The sequence below is a fragment of the Aulostomus chinensis genome, chromosome 1 (genome assembly GCF_037954235.1).
Source record: "Aulostomus chinensis isolate RoL2024-O1b breed Wild chromosome 1, RoL_Achi_v1.0, whole genome shotgun sequence".
Taxonomy (NCBI): Eukaryota; Metazoa; Chordata; class Actinopteri; order Syngnathiformes; family Aulostomidae; genus Aulostomus; species Aulostomus chinensis.
The window spans coordinates 13,095,285-13,114,974 of record NC_141320.1 but is presented as its reverse complement, the minus strand read 5'-3'; the positions used below and the strand labels follow the sequence as shown (position 1 = coordinate 13,114,974).

Here is a 19,690-nt window from a genome sequence, read left to right as displayed (position 1 = left end):
TTGCTACATGACTGTCAGCATCACTTTGAGGTTATTCGAAACACTTTCTACATTACTGCAAGCATCACTGAGTTGATTAGCAACTATCACTGCATTACTGTTAGCATCATTTTCAGTTCAATATCAATTCTTCCGACATCACTGTCGCAATATTTTGAGGTTCGTAGAATCTTTTACTGCATTACTGTCGCATTATTTTGAGGTTCGTAGCAACTCTTAGTACATGACTGTAAGCATCACTTTGAGGTTATTCGAAACGTTCACTCCGTTACTGTTAGCATCATTTTGAGTTCATTAGCAATTCTTCTGACATGACTGTCGCATTATTTTGAGGTTCGTAGCAACTCTTACTACATGACTGTCAGCATCACTTTGAGTTTATTAGCAACTATCACTACATTACTGTTAGCATCATTTTGAGTTCATTAGCAATTCTTCCGACATCACTGTCACAATATTTTGAGGTCCGTAGCAACTTTTACTACGTTACTGTCGCATTATTTTGAGGTTAGTAGCAACTCTTTTTACATGACTGTCAGCATCACTTTGAGGTTATTCGAAACACTTACTACAATACTGTAAGCATTACTGAGTTGATTAGCAACTGTCACTACATTACTGTTAGCATCATTTTGAGTTCATTAGCAATCCTTCCGACATCACTGTCGCAATATGTTGAGGTCCGTAGCAACTTTTACTACATTACTGTCGCATTATTTTGAGGTTCGTAGCAACTCTTACTACATGACTGTCAGCATCACTTTGAGGTTATTCGAAACACTTACTACAATACTGTAAGCATCACTGAGTTGATTAGCAACTATCACTACATTCCTGTTAGCATCATTTTGAGTTCATTAGCAATTCTTCCGACATCACTGTCGCAATATTTTGAGGTTCGTAGCAACTCTTACTACATTATTGTTGCATTATTTTAAGGTTCCTAGCAACTCTTACTACATGACTTTCAGCATCACTTTGAGTTTATTAGCAACTATCACTACATTACTGTTAGCATCATTTTGAGTTGTTGAGAAATTCTCACGACATCACTGTAGCATTAAATTGAGTTCATTAGCAATTCTTACTAAATGAATGTCAGCATCACTTTGAGGTTGTTCGAAACTCTTACTACATTACTGTAAGCATCACTGAGTTGATTAGCAACTGTCACTACATTACTGTTAGCATCATTTTGAGTTCATTAGCAATTCTTACTACATCACTGTCGCATCATTTTGAGATTATTAGCAATTCTTCCGACATCACTGTCACATTATTTTGAGGTTCGTAGCAACTCTTACTACATGACTGTCAAAATCACTTTGAGGTTATTCGAAACACTGACTACATTACTGTAAGCATCACTGAGTTGATTAGCAACTATCACTACATTACTGTTAGCATCATTTTGAGATCATTAGCAATCCTTCCGACATCACTGTCGCATTATTTTGAGGTTCGTAGCAACTCTTGCTACATGACTGTCAGCATCACTTTGAGGTTTTTCGAAACACTTACTACATTACTGCAAGCATCACTGAGTTGATTAGCAAGTATCACTACATTACTGTTAGCATCATTTTAAGTTCAATATCAATTCTTCCGACATCACTGTCGAAATATTTTGAGGTTATTAGCATCTTTTACTACATTACTGTCGCATTATTTTGAGGTTCGTAGCAACACTTAGTACATGACTTTCAGCATCACTTTGAGGTTGTTCGAAACACTTACTACATGACTGTAAGCATCACTGAGTTTATTAGCAACTATCACTACATTACTGTTAGCATCATTTTGAGTTCATTAGCAATTCTTACTACATCACTTTTGCAATATTTTGAGGTTCGTAGCAACTCTTAGTACATGACTGTCAGCATCACTTTGAGGTTATTCGAAACTTTCACTCCATTACTGTTAGCATCATTTTGAGTTCATGAGCAATTCTTCCGACATCACTGTCGCAATATTTTGAGGTTCGTAACAACTCTTACTACATTACTGTCGCATTTTTTTGAGTTTCGTAGCAACTCTTAGTACATGACTGTCAGCATCACTTTGAGGTTATTCGAAATTTTCACTCCATTACTGTTAGCATCATTTTGAGTTCATTAGCAATTCTTACTAAATCACTGTCGAATCATTTTGAGATCTTTAGCAATTCTTCTGACATCACAGTCGCATCATTTTGAGGTTCGTAGCAACTCTTGCTACATGACTGTCAGCATCACTTTGAGGTTATTCGAAACACTTACTACATTACTGCAAGCATCACTGAGTTGATTAGCAACTATCACTACATTACTGTTAGCATCATTTTGAGATCATTAGCAATTCTTCCGACATCACTGTCGCATTATTTTGAGGTTCGTAGCAACTCTTGCTACATGACTGTCAGCATCACTTTGAGGTTTTTCGAAACACTTACTACATTACTGCAAGCATCACTGAGTTGATTAGCAAGTATCACTACATTACTGTTAGCATCATTTTAAGTTCAATATCAATTCTTCCGACATCACTGTCGAAATATTTTGAGGTTATTAGCATCTTTTACGACATTACTGTCGCATTATTTTGAGGTTCGTAGCAACACTTAGTACATGACTTTCAGCATCACTTTGAGGTTGTTCGAAACACTTACTACATGACTGTAAGCATCACTGAGTTTATTAGCAACTATCACTACATTACTGTTAGCATCATTTTGAGTTCATTAGCAATTCTTACTACATCACTGTCGCATCATTTTCAGATAATTAGCAATTCTTCCGACATCACTGTCGAATTATTTTGAGGTTCGTAGCAACTCTTAGTACATGACTGTCAGCATCACTTTGAGGTTATTCGAAACGTTCACTGCATTACTGTTAGCATCATTTTCAGTTCATTAGCAATTCTTACTAAATCACTGTCGCATCATTTTGAGATCTTTAGCAATTCTTCTGACATCACTGTCGCATTATTTTGAAGTTCGTAGCAACTCTTACTACATGACTGTTAGCATCACTTTGAGGTTGTTCGAAACACTTACTACATTACTGTAAGCATCACTGAGTTGATTAGCAACTATCACTACATTACTGTTAGCATCAGTTTGAGTTTGTTAGAAACACTTACTACATTACTGTCAGCATCACTATAACTTTATTAGCAACTATCACTACATTACTATTAGCATCATTTTGAGGTTAGTTGCAACTCTTAGTACATGACTGTCAGCATCACTTTGAGGTTATTCGAAACGTTCACTGCATTACTGTTAGCATCATTTTGAGTTCATTAGCAATTCTTACTAAATCACTGTCGCATCATTTTGAGATCTTTAGCAATTCTTCTGACATCACTGTCGCATTATTTTGAAGTTCGTTGCAACTCTTAGTACATGACTGTCAGCATCACTTTGAGGTTATTCGAAACGTTCACTGCATTACTGTTAGCATCATTTTGAGTTCATTAGCAATTCTTACTAAATCACTGTCGCATTTTTTTGAGATCTTTAGCAATTCTTCTGACATCACTGTCGCATTAATTTGAAGTTCGTAGTAACTCTTACTATATGACTGTCAGCATCACTTTGAGGTTGTTCGAAACACTTACTACATTACTGTAAGCATCACTGAGTTTATTAGCAACTATCACAACGTTACTGTTAGCATCATTTTGAGATCATTACCAATTCTTCTGACATCACTGTCGCATCATTTTGAGATTTTTAGCATTTCTTCTGACATCACTGTCGCATTATTTTGAGGTTCGTAGCAACTCTTACTACATGACTGTCGGCATCACTTTGAGGTTGTTCGAAACACTTACTACATTACTGTAAGCATCACTGAGTTTCTTAGCAACTATCACTACATTTCTGTTAGCATCATTTTGAGTTCATTAGCAATTCTTCCGACATCACTGTCGCAATATTTTGAGGTTCGTAACAACTCTTACTACATGACTGTCAACATCACTTTGAGGTTGTTCGAAACACTTACTACATTACTGTAAGCATCACTGAGTTGATCAGCAACTATCACTACATTACTGTTAGCATCAGTTTGAGTTTGTTCGAAACACTTACTACATTACTGTCAGCATCACTGAGTTTATTAGCATCTATCACTACGTTACTGTTAGCATCATTTTTAGATCATTACCAATTCTTCTGACATCACTGTCGCATCATTTTGAGATTTTTAGCAATTCTTCTGACATCACTGTCGCATTATTTTGAGGTTCGTAGCAACTCTTACTACATGACTGTCGGCATCACTTTGAGGTTGTTCGAAACACTTACGACATTACTGTAAGCATCACTGACTTGATAAATAACTATCACTACATTTCTGTTAGCATCATTTTGAGTTCATTAGCAATTCTTCCGACATCACTGTCGCAATATTTTGAGTTTCGCAGCAACTCTTACGACATGACTGTCAGCATCACTTTGAGGTTATTCGAAACTTTCACTCCATTACTGTTAGAATCATTTTGCGTTCATTAGCAATTCTTACTCCATCACTGTCGCATCATTTTGAGTTCATTAGCAATTCTTCTGACATCACTGTCGCATTATTTTGAGGTTCGTAGCAACTCTTACTACATGACTGTCACCATCACTTTGAGGTTATTCGAAACACTTACTACATTACTGTTAGCATCATTTTCAGTTCATTAGCAATTCTTCCGACATCACTGTCGCAATATTTTGAGGTTCGTAGCAACTTTTACTACATTACTGTCGCATTTTATTGAGTTTCGTGGCAACTCTTACTACATTATTGTTGCATTATTTTAAGGTTCGTAGCAACTCTTACTACATTACTGTCAGCATCACTGAGTTTCTTCGCAACTGTCACTACATTACTGTTAGCATCATGTTGAGTTCTTTAGCAATTCTTACGACATCACTGTCCCATCAGTTTGAGATCATTACCAAGTCTTCTGACATCACTGTCGCATTAGTTTGAGATCTTTAGCAATTCTTCTGACATCACTGTCGCATTATTTTGAGATCTTTAGTAATTCTTCTGACATCACTGTCGCATCATTTTGAGATCTTTAGCAATTCTTCTGACATCACTGTCGCATTATTTTGAGGTTCGTAGAAACTCTTACTACATGACTGTCGGCATCACTTTGAGGTTGTTCGAAACACTTACGACATTACTGTAAGCATCACTGACTTGATAAATAACTATCACTACATTTCTGTTAGCATCATTTTGAGTTCATTAGCAATTCTTCCGACATCACTGCCGCAATATTTTGAGGTTCGTAGCAACTCTTACTACATTACTGTCAGCATCACTTTGAGGTTATTCGAAACTTTCACTCCATTACTGTTAGCATCATTTTGAGTTCATTAGCAATTCTTACTACATCAATGTTGCATCATTTTCAGATCATTAGCAGTTCTTCTGACATCACTGTCACATTATTTTGAGGTTCATAGCAACTCTTACTACATTATTGTTGCATTATTTTAAGGTTCGTAGCAACTCTTACTACATGACTTTCAGCATCACTTTGAGTTTATTAGCAAGTATCACTACATTACTGTGAGCATCATTTTGAGTTGTTGAGCAATTCTCACGACATCACTGTAGCATTAAATTGAGTTCATTAGCAACTCTTACTAAATGACTGTCAGCATCACTTTGAGGTTGTTCGAAACTCTTACTACATTACTGTAAGCATCACTGAGTTTCTTAGCAACTATCACTACATTACTGTTAGCATCATCTTGAGTTCATTAGCAATTCTTCCGACATCACCGTCGCAATATTTTGAGGTTCGTAGCAACTTTTACTCCATTACTGTTGCATTATTTTGAGGTTCGTAGCAACTCTTACTACATGACTGTCAGCATTACTTTGAGGTTATTCGAAACACTTACTACATTACTGTAAGCATCACTGAGTTGATTAGCAACTATCACTACATTACTGTTAGCATCATTTTGAGTTCATGAGCAATTCTTCCGACATCACTGTCGCATTATTTTGAGTTTCACAGCAACTCTTACTACATGACTGTCAGCATCACTTTGAGGTTGTTCGAAACACTTACTACATTACTGTAAGTATCACTGAGTTGATTAGCAACTATCACTACATTACTGTTAGCATCATTTTGAGTTCATTAGCAATTCCCGACATCACTGTCGCAATATTTTGAGTTTCGCAGCAACTCTTACTACATGACTGTCAGCATCACTTTGAGGTTATTCGAAACTTTCACTCCATTACTGTTAGCATCATTTTGAGTTCATTAGCAATTCTTACTACATCACTGTCGCATCATTTTCAGATCATTAGCAATTCTTCTGACATCACTGTCACATTATTTTGAGGTTCGTAGCAACTCTTACTACATTATTGTTGCATTATTTTAAGGTTCCTAGCAACTCTTACGACATTACTGTCAGCATCACTTTCAGTTTATTAGCAACTGTCACTACATTACTGTTAGCATCATTTTGAGTATTTGAGCAATTCTCACGACATCACTGTAGCATTGAATTGAGTTCATGAGCAACTCTTACTAAATGACTGTCAGCATCACTTTGAGGTTGTTCGAAACTCTTACTACATTACTGTAAGCATCACTGAGTTTCTGAGCAACTATCACGACATTACTGTTAGCATCTTCTTGAGTTCATTAGCAATTCTTCCGACATCACTGTTGCAATATTTTGAGGTTCGTAGGAACTTTTACTACATTTCTTTCGCATTATTTTGAGGTTTGTAGCAACACTTACTACATGACTGTCAGCATCACTTTGAGGTTATTCGAAAGTTTCACTCCATTACTGTTAGCATTATTTTGAGTTCATTAGCAATTCTTCCGACATCACTGTCGAATTATTTTGAGGTTCGTAGCAACTCTTAGTACATGACTGTCAGCATCACTCTGAGGTTATTCGAAACGTTCACTCCATTACTGTTAGCATCATTTTGAGTTCATTAGCAATTCTTACTAAATCACTGTCGCATCATTTTGAGATCTTTAGCAATTCTTCTGACATCACTGTCACATTATTTTGAGGTTCGTAGCAACTCTTACTACATGACAGTCAGCATCACTTTGAGGTTGTTCGAAACACTTACTACATTACTGTTAGCATCACAGAGTTTATTAGCAACTATCACTACGTTACTGTTAGCATCATTTTGAGATCATTACCAATTCTTCTGACATCACTGTCGCATCATTTTGAGATTTTTAGCAATTCTTCTGACATCACTGTCGCATTATTTTGAGGTTCGTAGCAACTCTTACTACATGACTGTCGGCATCACTTTGAGGTTGTTCGAAACACTGACTACATTACTGTAAGCATCACTAAGTTTCTTAGCAACTATCACTACATTTCTGTTAGCATCATTTTGAGTTCATGAGCAATTCTTCCGACATCACTGTCGCAATATTTTGAGGTTCGTAGCAACTCTGACTACATGACTGTCAACATCACTTTGAGGTTGTTCGAAACACTTACTACATTACTGTAAGCATCACTGAGTTGATCAGCAACTATCACTACATTACTGTTAGCATCAGTTTAAGTTTGTTCGAAACACTTACTACATTACTGTCAGCATCACTTTAACTTTATTAGCAACTATCATTACATTACTATTAGCATCATTTTGAGGTTAGTTGCAACTCTTGGTACATGACTGTCAGCATCACTTTGAGGTTATTCGAAACGTTCACTGCATTACTGTTAGCATCATTTTGAGTTCATTAGCAATACTTACTAAATCACTGTCGCATCATTTTGAGTTCATTACCAATTCTTCTGACATCACTGTCGCATTATTTTGAGGTTCAAAGCAACTCTTACTACATGACTCTCAGCATCACTTTGAGGTTATTCGAAAGTTTCACTCCATTACAGTTAGCATCATTTTGAGTTCATTAGCAATTGTTACGACATCACTGTCGCAATATTTTGAGGTTCGTAGCAACATTTACTACATTACTGTCGCATTATTTTGAGGTTTTTAGCAACTCTTACTACATGACTGTCACCATCACTTTGAGGTTATTCGAAACTTTCACTCCATTACTGTTGGCATCATTTTGAGATCATTAGCAATTCTTACTACATCACTGTCGCATCATTTTTAGATCATTAGCAATTCTTCTGACATCACGGTCACATTATTTTGAGGTTTGTAGCAACTCTTACTACATTACTGTCAGCATCACTTTGAGTTTATTGACAACTATCACTACATTACTGTTAGCATCATTTAGAGTTTATTAGTAATTCTTACGACATCACTGTAGCATTAAATTGAGTTCATTAGCAACTCTTACTAAATCACTGTCAGCATCACTGTGAGGTTGTTCGAAACTCTTACTACATTACTGTAAGCATCACTGAGTTGATTAGCAACTATCACTACATTACTGTTAGCATCATTACGAGTTCATTCGCAATTCTTACGACATCACTGTCCCATCAGTTTGAGATCATTACCAATTCTTCTGACATCACTGTCGCATTATTTTGAGGTTCAAAGCAACTCTTACTACTTTACTGTTGCATTATTTTAAGTTTCGTAGCAACCCTTACTACATGACTGTCAGCATCACTTTAACTTTATTAGTAACTATCACTACATTAGTATTAGCATCATTTTGAGGTTAGTAGCAACTCTTACTACATGACTGTCAGCATCACTTTGAGGTTGTTCGAAACACTTACTACATGACTGTCAGCATCACTTTGAGGTTATTCGAAAGTTTCACTCCATTACTGTTAGCATCATTTTGAGTTCATTAGCAATTCTTACTGCATCACTGTCGCATCATTTTCAGATTATTAGCAATTCTTCCGACATCACTGTCGCATTATTTTGAGGTTCGTAGCAACTCTTAGTACATGACTGTCAGCATCACTTTGAGGTTATTAGAAACGTTCACTCCATTACTGTTAGCATCATTTTGAATTCATTAGCACTTCTTACTAAATCACTGTCGCATCATTTTGAGATCTTTAGCAATTCTTCTGACATCACTGTCGCATTGTTTTGAGGTTCAAAGCAACTCTTACTACATGACTGTCACCATCCCTTTGAGGTTATTCAAAACACTTACTACATTACTGTTAGCATCATTTTAAGTTCATTAGCAATTCTTCCGACATCACTGTCGCAATATTTTGAGGTTCGGAGCAACTCTTAGTACATGACTGTCAGCATCACTTTGAGGTTGTTCGAAACTCTTACTACATTACTGTCAGCATCACTTAGTTCATTAGCAACTATCACTACATTACTGTTAGCATCATTTTGAGTTCATTAGCAATTCTTACGACATCACTGTAGCATTAAATTGAGTTCATAAGCAACTCTTACTAAATGACTGTCAGCATCACTTTGAGGTTGTTCGAAACACTTACTCCATTACTGTAAGCATCACTGAGTTAATTAGCAACTATCACTACATTACTGTTAGCATCATTTTGAGTTCATTAGCAATTCTTCCAACATCACTTTCGCAATATTTTGAGGTTCGTAGCAACTCTTACTATATTACTGTTGCATTATTTAAAGGTTCGTAGCAACTCTTACTACATGACTGTCAGCATCACTTTGAGGTTATTCGAAACTGTCACTCCATTACTGTTAGCATTATTTTGAGTTCATTAGCAATTCTTCCAACATCATTTTCGCAATATTTTGAGGTTCGTAGCAACTCTTACTACATTACTGTCGCATTATTTTGAGGTTCGTAGCAACTCTTACTACATTACTGTAAGCATCACTGAGTTTCTTAGCAACTATCACTACATTACTTTTAGCATCATTTTGAGTTTATTCGCAATTCATAGACATCACTGTCGCATTATTTTGAGTTCATTAGCAACTCTTACTAAATGACTGTCAGCATCACTTTGAGGTTGTTCGAAACTCTGACTACATTACTGTAAGCATCACTGAGTTAATTAGCAACTATCACTACATTACTGTCAGCATCATTTTGAGTTCATTAGCAACTATCACTACATAACAGTAACTCTTACTACTTTACTGTTGCATTTTTTTAAGGTTCGTACTGTGGCAAGGCGAGCGGTGGGGAACAGTTGCTGACAACGCCACCTGGGGGCTTTCACCCCAGGATATAAACAAAATTTCAAAATGACCAGGCTTCCACTTGAACAAAGGCACACAGTTCGAGAGATACAACAGGACAGGACCGTGATTTCCAATTATAAAAATACTTTTCTTAGAAAAATAGTTTAAAATGAGCAACAGACTAAATGAATACCAATGGATATAATAAGGAGTGCAAGACGAATTACCGAAAGGAAAAGGGGACAGGGCTGGGGCTTACCACGACAGCGGTAACGAAAAGGGGAGGGATCCAAAAAAAACTACACTGCACCCGTGACACAGCAAACCAAAAAAACATGAATAAGGAACCATCACCAGGGGGACCGCTGCCGCACTGGGCCCTCCACACCTGTCAAAGAAAAGAAAAGAACACCATCAAAAACATGAAATCAAGGCAACCCTCACACACGAACTAAATATCGCTACCACAAATAACCCAACAGAAACTGTTTTAAATCCAAATGATCAAAATGGGGAGCAAAAGGCTATGATAATAATAATAATAATAATAAGGGTTCTAAACAATAAATCAAATGTAACCCACAACAACTAACAGTAATAATTCAAAGAAAGAAATAACAAATAGAAAAGGAATAAACTCAAGTAATTAAGGAAATGTCTGCCCCTCTAAGTAAAACCGGTCTCCAAGGGGGATGGCTCAGCGCCGATGAGGGTCGGGATGCCTTCTCTTGGCCCACGTTGAGGCTCTTATAAAGGCCGTAGTGCACGGCTTTAACCGCCGTTACTGGGAGCAGAGCCGTTATGAGCCGAATCAGCAAGAATCCAGACTGAAGAAGAGAAGAAGAGGAAGAACCAAAACAGCAGCGAGGCTCACAGCAGCAATTGACGGCTGCGCACTGCAAAATAAACAAGTTAACCTGATTAAAATGTGGATGAAGGGCATTACAGAATAACAAAAGCTAAGAAAAAACATTTCCTACCGGAGAGCAGAATCGTGGCGTCAGACGAGGCAGGAGGAGGAAGCCAGCAGCCCAGACTACACAAACGATGGCCGGGAGAGGATAATCAGAACACCACAGATCATCGGCAGCTTGATATGAAAGGCAGACAACTACGCGTCTTACCCACAGAAAGCGCACCACGCACACACCGGCCCAAGGGAGACAGCCCAGCTCAAGGGTACCACCACACCGCTGGACGGAGCAAAACCAGAGTAAACAGGGGGCCCATGACACTGAATAATGGAGCAGAGCAAGCATGCATACCTTTGTTTGTAACCGATCTGCTGACCAGCGAGACGCCACCACGCACGGCTGTCGGCTCCGTAAAGGAGGGAGAGGAAGTGGAAAGGACGGAGAAGGGTCGGACCAGGTCTACTTCTAGGTGACCGCTCACTATCGTCTGCCACACTGCCCCTCACGGTGGGGAGTGTGGCGCTATCCTGCCACAACACACACACTCACACACACACACACACACACACACTGAGACACGCAGCAGCTCACAGTAACTGCCTCAGTCACACAGCAGATAGACTCCTTTCTATAACAAGATAAGCAGTAGAAAATGGATGGAACTGATGAACAGGTGATTTGTCCAAAAGTCAACATCAGATTCATTTCCAATCTGTGGAAGCAGTTTCATCTTGAGGTTCCAGGTAAGAACAGCCAGCTGTGGGCTGACACACATCTCTTCAGGAGCACTTCTATGCTCCAAACTTGCCAGGTTGAATTGTGTCTGTATTCTGAGGGCAGCAGGAGGACGGAGGAGTGAGGACACACACATTTGGAACTGAGAGCAGCTGTGTGTGGGATTTCCCCAGCAAAGATGAAACCAGCTCCTTCATGCTGGCTATGAAGGCTCACAGTCACGCTGACCCAGCTATAAATACTTTGATATGCAACAGACTGGTTTCTCTTCTGGTAGTTTGTTATCAACTGTTGTCACATTTAATGATCAATTTAGCTGGTAAGATGAAGGCTCCAAAGGACCAGCTGGAGATGCCGGGGATTGAACCCGGGGCCTCATACATGCAAAGCATGCGCTCTACCACTGAGCTACACCCCCTCTGTCAGAGTCACTGTTTAACTGATGCAGCAACACAAACACAGACACAACATTTTTATTCTTCATTTTAGGGATAAAAAGGAAGTCAGCCTGTGATCTCAAAGGCTCTGTGATCTCAGTAGTTTCACTGTGATGTCAGCCCACACAGCCTTAGACCACAGAGGCAAGTCAGGCTCCAGGAAGCTGAGGCTGCTCCGTTCTCAGTCCAGTCCAGAGTGAAGGTTTCCCTCTCAGAAGCTTTCCAATCCAGCCCAGATCCTCTGTGACTAGCAGGAGTCTTTGACCAGGAAATGAGAATTATATTGAACGTCTGCTCATCCTCAGAATGAAGTAAAAGTATTTGTGTTCCTAAAATAATGTACAGATGTTAAGATCAATTATTAACATTGATTGACAGCTCTAAACTGACCCATCATCACTATACAGTTGCAAACTGATGACTGAAATATTTAGAAATCCACAGATGCTCATAACAACTGGTAGTACAAGTACACAGTAGAGACGACTGTAGGAAGTAGCAGTTGTGAGCCTTGAAGAAAATGCAGTAAAGACAGGAAGCCCCATCACATTGTCAGTGTTTCAGTGACTGGCATTGTGAAGAGACTGAGACAAAGTCAGTTATGAATGGAGGGCTGAGTTGGAGCAGAGGGGTGCAGGATCCTGGGGGTGGACTGTCTTTAGGGGGCTGAGGTGTCTGGTGGTCTTGGTGGACCCTCTGCATCTCAAGCTGAGACCACAGAGTCCTGTGTTCTTGAGTCATTGTCTATAGTCTCTGTTGTTGGAGAGCTCACTGTGGTCCCTGGTCTAGAGGCTAGGATTCGGCGCTTTCACCGCTGCGGCCCGGGTTCGATTCCCAGTCAGGGAATGAGTTATTTAGAGGTTGAGGGAGAGGTGATCAGGTGGTCCACATGATGGTGGAGGTGATGAACTGTGAATCCATCATGGCTCCACTCTCACCCCCATTGTAGTGTTCTTGGTTCACTCTGCCATGGCCCCATGTTGAAGGGTGACTGTCTCATTCAGGTTCAACCCTTTGTTAGACTCTATTAAGTCACTGACTGCTGCAAGGACAAACTCTGTAAAGTATATCCATGGTGAGGCCTCCCTCAGGAACTAGAACACCAAAGATGAACTGCACTTCATCCGTGAAGCTCAGTTGTGTTGGTGTTCTATGAAGTACTGCCTTCAGAAAGGCACCAAGGCTGTCTTGTTGGTCCTCACTGTCCAGGTAGACAGGCTCAGGAAGAGGATCACACAACTAAAATACAGTACAAATAAATACATCCATCCATACATTGTGTTCCGCTTATTCCTACACATTAAGGGTCGCGGGGGGGCTGGAACCTATCCCAGCGTCAACGGGCGAGAGGCAGGGTTCACCCTGGACAGGTCGCCAGTCCATCACAGGGCCAACACACAGAGACGAACAACCATTCACACTCACATTCATACCTACGGTCAATTTAGAGTAGTCAAAGTACAAATACATATTTATTTTTAAGAATCAATGTATTCCAAGTACGTTCAGGAAAAAACTAACCAAAATGTTCTTAAAAAAACAAAACAAAAATGTTCTTAAAAAACAAAACAAAAATGTTCTTAGCAAAAACCTCTTCGCCGTGTGTGTACCGCACATCTGTAAAGTGAGTGTGTGAGAGTGTGTGAGCGTAAGTGTGTAACAGTCAGTGAGCGTGACAAGAACTCCTGAAACGCTTCATCAAAGTGCTTTCAAATCTTGTTCAACTGCAACATCGTCCATTCAAACCTGACCTCATCGGTTTGGCATTGTGAAGTTTGTCACTTCAAATCTTCATTCAAGACAATTTCACCTTTAATGCGTGGACTTTGGGGGACAGTTGAAGTCCATCCAGATCCAAGAGAAGTTTTTGAAACACTTCAGAAGTGTAGCACAGTCGTGGGGGACATGCAAGGTTGAGGGCACCCATCAGTCCCATTAGCAGTGCACAGGCCTGGGCAGCATTCCTGCATGTAGGCAAAGTCAGAGTAGTCAAAAAAGTACATCCAACTCTGTAGCGCCACCTACGTAGAATACCAATGTTTGAGATCCTGCTTGTTCAGCATGAATGTTCCAGCAGTGGTCACCTACCTGTGTACTTTCCAACAGTCACCAGTCGCTCTTGGTGCCACCCCTGCTTGCACCAGTGTCTCCAACAGTGTCTCCAACAGTGTCTCAGCAGCGCCCGTGATCTTAGCAGGACTGATGAGCCTGTGGTTCAGGAACAGGTCCTTTCTAATTGTGCAGATGAGGTTTCTGTTCCAAAGCCTGGACCGTATGTTTTCATGATCTCTTTCAAAATAGTCATCAGGTATTTCCTCCCCACGTGTGGTTGCTCTCACATGAATGCTTCATCACCAGTCATCAGTCCACTGTGTGTTCATGGCAGCATTGAGCAGCAGTCAGACAGCAGTTCTTAGACGCTCCATGAGTTTGGCTGAAAGTTCCCAATCCATGAACCCGTCTTCATGATCCAGGTATGGTCCTGCACACCCTGAAGCTTCCTCTGGTGGAGATTCCAGCTGCCTGGCCTCCATCTCTGAATACACTCACTGGCCCTCAGCTTGTTTTGTTCCATACAGTCAAAGAGAAGCAGAAATAACATCACCATTAAACAGAGGTCAAACAGCCAGAGCAGCTCAAAGGCAGGGTTGGGGTTCCTCACCCCTCCTCCCCTAAAACAGAAGGCACGTGGTCAATCTGGGTGTTTGAAAGCAAAGGTCATGGGCTAGAAGTTTTAGTGGTTTACTCAATCAAATATTTATTTGTTCATGATATGATCATACAGAGAGGCTCACCGGACTTTTCCTCAACAAAAAAAGGTTTCAAATGTTGAAAAGCACACTAGTAATTTATCATCGCATCAGTTAAAGACAACAATACATAAAGAAATTGCTTACCGTTGCAATCGGCCATTTTCCAAAAAACAAAGACTTCTCTCCTGGTGAAAAGAAAAGAAGAGTCGTACGGTCCTCTGAGGTCCTGTTGTGTCTTTTGGTCAGAGACAAAGTGTGTGCCAAGTCGGCTGTGATGAATCTACCAGTAAACCAGGGGTTGGGTTCCCCACACCTTCCTCCCCTCAAACAGAAGGCCAGACGTGTGACTTGGAACACCAAACAGGACCAATGGTCTGTGTGAGGCTTGAGGGAGGACATGTCTGTCTTCTTGCAGTAGTTACTTTCCCTGGTGAGTAGTTACTTTCAGAGTGGAGGAACTCAGGTACTATCTCAGTTACATTTTGGCAGAAGTAACTAGTAACTATAACTACCTACTTTTGCAAAGTCCCGTGCCAGACACTGAACATGAGACACTTGCGGTCTCTTGGTGTGACAATCAGCCGCTCTGTGACAGCAGTGGAGACACCAGCAGACAGGGCGGAACCAACTGGAGCAGAGGAGCAGGAAGTAGCCCCACAAGAGCCCTCCCTCCCTCTCATTCTTTCTCTCTCTCTCTCTCTTTTGTCTTTTCTTCTTTCTATTTATTTGCCTTCTGCTGTCTGTCCTTTCCTGCTCTCGTTTAAAAACCAACCACAGCAGACGTCCGTTCCCATGATGAAAATTAATATAAAAGATAGATTTGTTTTCCTCTTAAGTTTAGAAGCATTTTCAGATTCATGAAAAGATCATCAATCAGTGTCGTATTTCAGACAGACTTCTGGTCCGTGAGGACGAGGAATCCAGGACAGATCCACAGAACTCCAACTGCCATCTTTGATGATTCCTTCTCAGTCTGTAGGGTGGAGAGATCCTCCTGAGTCAACGAGCCCTTTTAGGATCCACCTCCATTTATGGATGGAATTTATACAGCATCCACTCACCAGTGGAGTCTGATATTCAACAATACAGATTCCCAAGTCACTGTCCAACACTGGCTGGAGCAGCAGAGCTGGCAAAATGTCATCTTTTCTGTCATTGTTTCAAAATGTCCTCACTAAGATGGTTATTAATTCCTCATTCTCAGCTGCTACAGCCTTTAAAGAAAACCTTTGACTGGTGGCTCTAACAAAGATCAGATGTTGTCTCCTCTAGAACATCAAAATGATAATAATAAAGATAAGAATAAAGATAATTTGGTGAATTTCAGTCTCCTACACATGTGTGTGAATGTGGTTGTTGTGGCCGAGTGGTGAAGGCGATGGACTTGAAATCCATTGGGGTCTCCCCGCGTAGGTTCGAGTCCTGCCAACAACGTTCAACTGTTGATGGTCCATATCAGACCTCTTCCCCTACTTTGTGCTCCAGTTGTCTCCTCATCAGGCACCACAGGATCCAGGAGTCAAAGCAAATCATGAGTGACTTTAAAAATGGCCATCAAACACAAAATAAAGCTTGAAATAAGTTTCAAATTTAATTTTATGTTGACATGTTTCATCCATTTCACCTCCACACTGTCCTTCATCACAACATTTAACATCAGGACTGCTCCCAGATCAGCTCCATGATCAGAGATCAAAGACTGAAGCAGGAGATCAATGCTCAGAACCCCGAGATCAAAGACTGAATTCAGAGATCAAACACAGAATTCAGAGATCAAACACAGAATTCAGAGATCAAACACAGAATTCAGAGATCAAAGACATAACCTATGGAGGCTACACCCCCCCCCCCCCAACAGTTTCCATTTCAGTCAAATCAATTTTATTTTTTTAGTGCCAAATCACAACAACAGTGATCTCATGACACTCTACAAGAAGAGCAGGTCCAGCACCTCAGTCCTTCCATCAGTTAACACCCAACAATTCTCCATCAGCAAGCACATCCATCAACAGTAGTGACTAAAACCTTCTTTTAACAGGCAGGAACGTAGAGCAGATCCAGGATCAGTGGGGACTGATGTCTGCTTTGACCCCCTGGTGAAAGAATATGTCCTTTCTTGTCTCCTGTCTTCCTCCAGAAAGGTGGCAACCTGATAGCAAACAAACCCATCCTCTGAACTAGGAGTCTCAGTTGAGGCTCCATCTGAAACCAAAGACTTTGGATGAATGACTATCAACCTCCATTCTTTGTTGGACTAAACATTCATTAGTTAGCAGGCAGCTAAGCTACCTGTGGTCAAACCTGCAGCTGATGGAACACAGTAAGAGCAGGCTAGCTAACATTCAAGTTTGATTTATGAATGGAAAGAACCAGAGACAAATAGAATGACATCATCAAGACAAAACCTGGTGCTTACAAAGGTGAGGTGAACAATTTTAACAGTCAATCCCAAATTTAGGCCTGAAGTTAGAAAATAATATTAGCCAGTTAGCAATGTTAGCGTATTCTGCCCAAGTAGAAGACATGATTTGTTTATCTGGATGAAATAAAAATGGATGAAAACGTCCAGAGCATCCCTCCCAAATCTGATTTCTTCAACTGAAAGAACGCTAACATTTCTAGATTCATTCCCTCCAGTAAGGTCTCATTTCCAGCTCTGTTCTCCCTCCACTACTGTTCAGTGTAGTATTTATTTTACTGACTACTTCATTGACAGGTGGTAAAAATGTCTGGTGTTTCCTGAACTTAACTGAGTGCTGCTCAGTAAAGTTGCCATGACTTGAGATTCTCTTCCTGCTGGGTCCATTTCAACATTCTTATCCTTCCTAGCATTGGAGATAAAGTATCAGTCAGGGCTGTACTTGATTAATACTGCATATAGTACACATCAGTCACTGCCATTACACAGTGGAATGGTAGTTGAAGTACTGTTAGCAGCAAGCTGAAAACTGTTGTGGTCTTTGACAGTTCTCTTGTTTCTGAATGAAAATCCTGTGAAGGAGAATCATGGAGACATCCTAAAAATGGCTGAGGTCTCTGAGCTGCAGCAGGTCTGAGCTGCTTTTGATGCCCAGATGATGAGGAGGCAGTGAATGGTGGGTTTGGTGGAGCTGGAAAAAGGCTGCAGGTGGTGAGGGGTCTGCTGGTGTCAGGACCTGAGTCGTTGGGTCACAGTCCAAATCCATCTTTGTCATCATGACAGCTGGACTCCCACAACATTCGGAGGATGATAGTGGCCTGGGTCTGTCCCTGACTCAAGATGTTTTGTGTCTGACCTGAGCAACAGACTGCAACGTGGTAAGTACAGCCTCAAGATTTGCACAATAGAAGTCAATTGTCTCCCTCCTTTAATCCACTCTCAGGTATCCACTATACATTACAGGAGAGTTTGATGGCCTTCTGCTGGGTGACAGGGGTTCCCCATGCCAACACAGGCTGCTGACCCCTTACCCGCACCCTGAACCAGGCCCCCAACAGAACTTCAACTGGGCTCACTGCAGGACCAGAGGTGGAGATGACCACAGGCCTGCTAAAAGCCCGTTTCCAGTGCCTAGGTCACCTCAGGGTGTCCCCTGAGAGGGCCTGTGATATTCTTGTGGCATGTGTTCTTCATAACATTGCCACTATGAGAGGAGAGCAACACCCTGCCCTACAAATGGAAGAGCCTGATGACGACCCCATCCACCTGCCAGCTATCCAGGACAGCAGAGCCGTCAGAGACACCATATGTCAGAATCACTTTGGCATTTAATTAGCAATCATCCTCCCCACCACAGTCGAATAAAGGAACAATACACATTTCATTTGGTCTTCTTTATTTCCTAGCAATCAAAAAGCTCGTTCAGTTCACGTTCCACTAGTTAACATATTCACCTGGAGCCATGCACCCCCCTCTAACTTGGGCTCCAGTCGTTCTGTTTCCAGATCTGCTTTCCTAATCTGGCGGTCCAAGGACTGCATTTCTTTGTCACTTTTTTACATTTTTCTCAGCAGGTGGACTCTGTAAAGTTCCTTTACTGGTAACTGAGAACATGAGGATTAGACAGTTGGACATGAATCTGTCGACTGAACATCTCACTGTGTCAGTGTGTGCACTGGAGGTCGAGGGACCCTCCTGCCCAGCCATGCTCTGTTAAAGAGGACAAGACTGTCTTCATACTTCAGTGTAGGCTGATGTCTCTATATCCCACCAGAATGGTAAGAAATATGAATGGAGGAAGAATCAGGAATGTATCAAGATGTGACTTCTACAGGCCTTTCTGGGTCCCCCACTGTAAAGGCAGCAGACAGCGTTTGTCCATCCTCTTCGTCCTGGAGGAGAGATGTTTCAGTGACTTGAAATAACATTGAGAAAATCTTTGAAGAATTTACTGACAGTGACTGTGTCTGTTGTGACAAGGCAAATGGCACCAGCAGAATCTGTTGGGAAATAAAGTCATGGGTACATATGTGTATATATATATATATATATATATATATATATATATATATATATATATATATATATATATATATATACACACACATACATATACACACACACACACACACACACATATATATATATATATATATATATATCGAGCCATATTACATTTTATGAAGGCACTGGTGTCTTGGGGGTTGGGTTCTAAGGATGAACTCCCTCAGCCACTGGCCTTCCTAAACTCTGGCTCCTGTGCCTCTGTTAGAGGTGGTGGTGCTGGACCACCACCCGTTTTACGGGCGTCTGCCTTCTTTCTGTTGGCTGAGCAGAAGTCTGT

At 40.6% G+C, this 19,690-nt stretch overlaps 1 protein-coding gene and 2 non-coding genes across 3 annotated transcripts in view; 1 reads left to right on the top strand and 2 right to left on the bottom strand.

Moving 5' to 3' along the window:
- LOC147270418 (uncharacterized) overlaps positions 1–14,708 on the bottom strand; it is a 32,925-nt gene extending 18,217 nt beyond the window's left edge. Inside the window, exons 1-6 of the mRNA XM_086205187.1 lie at positions 14,580–14,708; positions 11,354–11,529; positions 11,213–11,281; positions 11,069–11,124; positions 10,963–10,984; positions 10,348–10,476 (exon numbers count right to left, since the gene is read on the bottom strand). Of these exons, the coding sequence (XP_086061313.1) occupies positions 10,348–10,476; positions 10,963–10,984; positions 11,069–11,124; positions 11,213–11,281; positions 11,354–11,529; positions 14,580–14,708 (581 nt within the window). The remainder of the gene's footprint in view (positions 1–10,347; positions 10,477–10,962; positions 10,985–11,068; positions 11,125–11,212; positions 11,282–11,353; positions 11,530–14,579) is intronic.
- Positions 12,084–12,155, bottom strand: trnaa-ugc (transfer RNA alanine (anticodon UGC)). The gene has a single exon. It is a non-coding gene; the product is annotated as a tRNA-Ala (tRNA).
- A 1,571-nt stretch (positions 14,709–16,279) lies between the features above and the next one.
- Positions 16,280–16,361, top strand: trnas-uga (transfer RNA serine (anticodon UGA)). Its single transcript has one exon. It is a non-coding gene; the product is annotated as a tRNA-Ser (tRNA).
- The last annotated feature ends 3,329 nt before the right edge of the window (positions 16,362–19,690 follow it).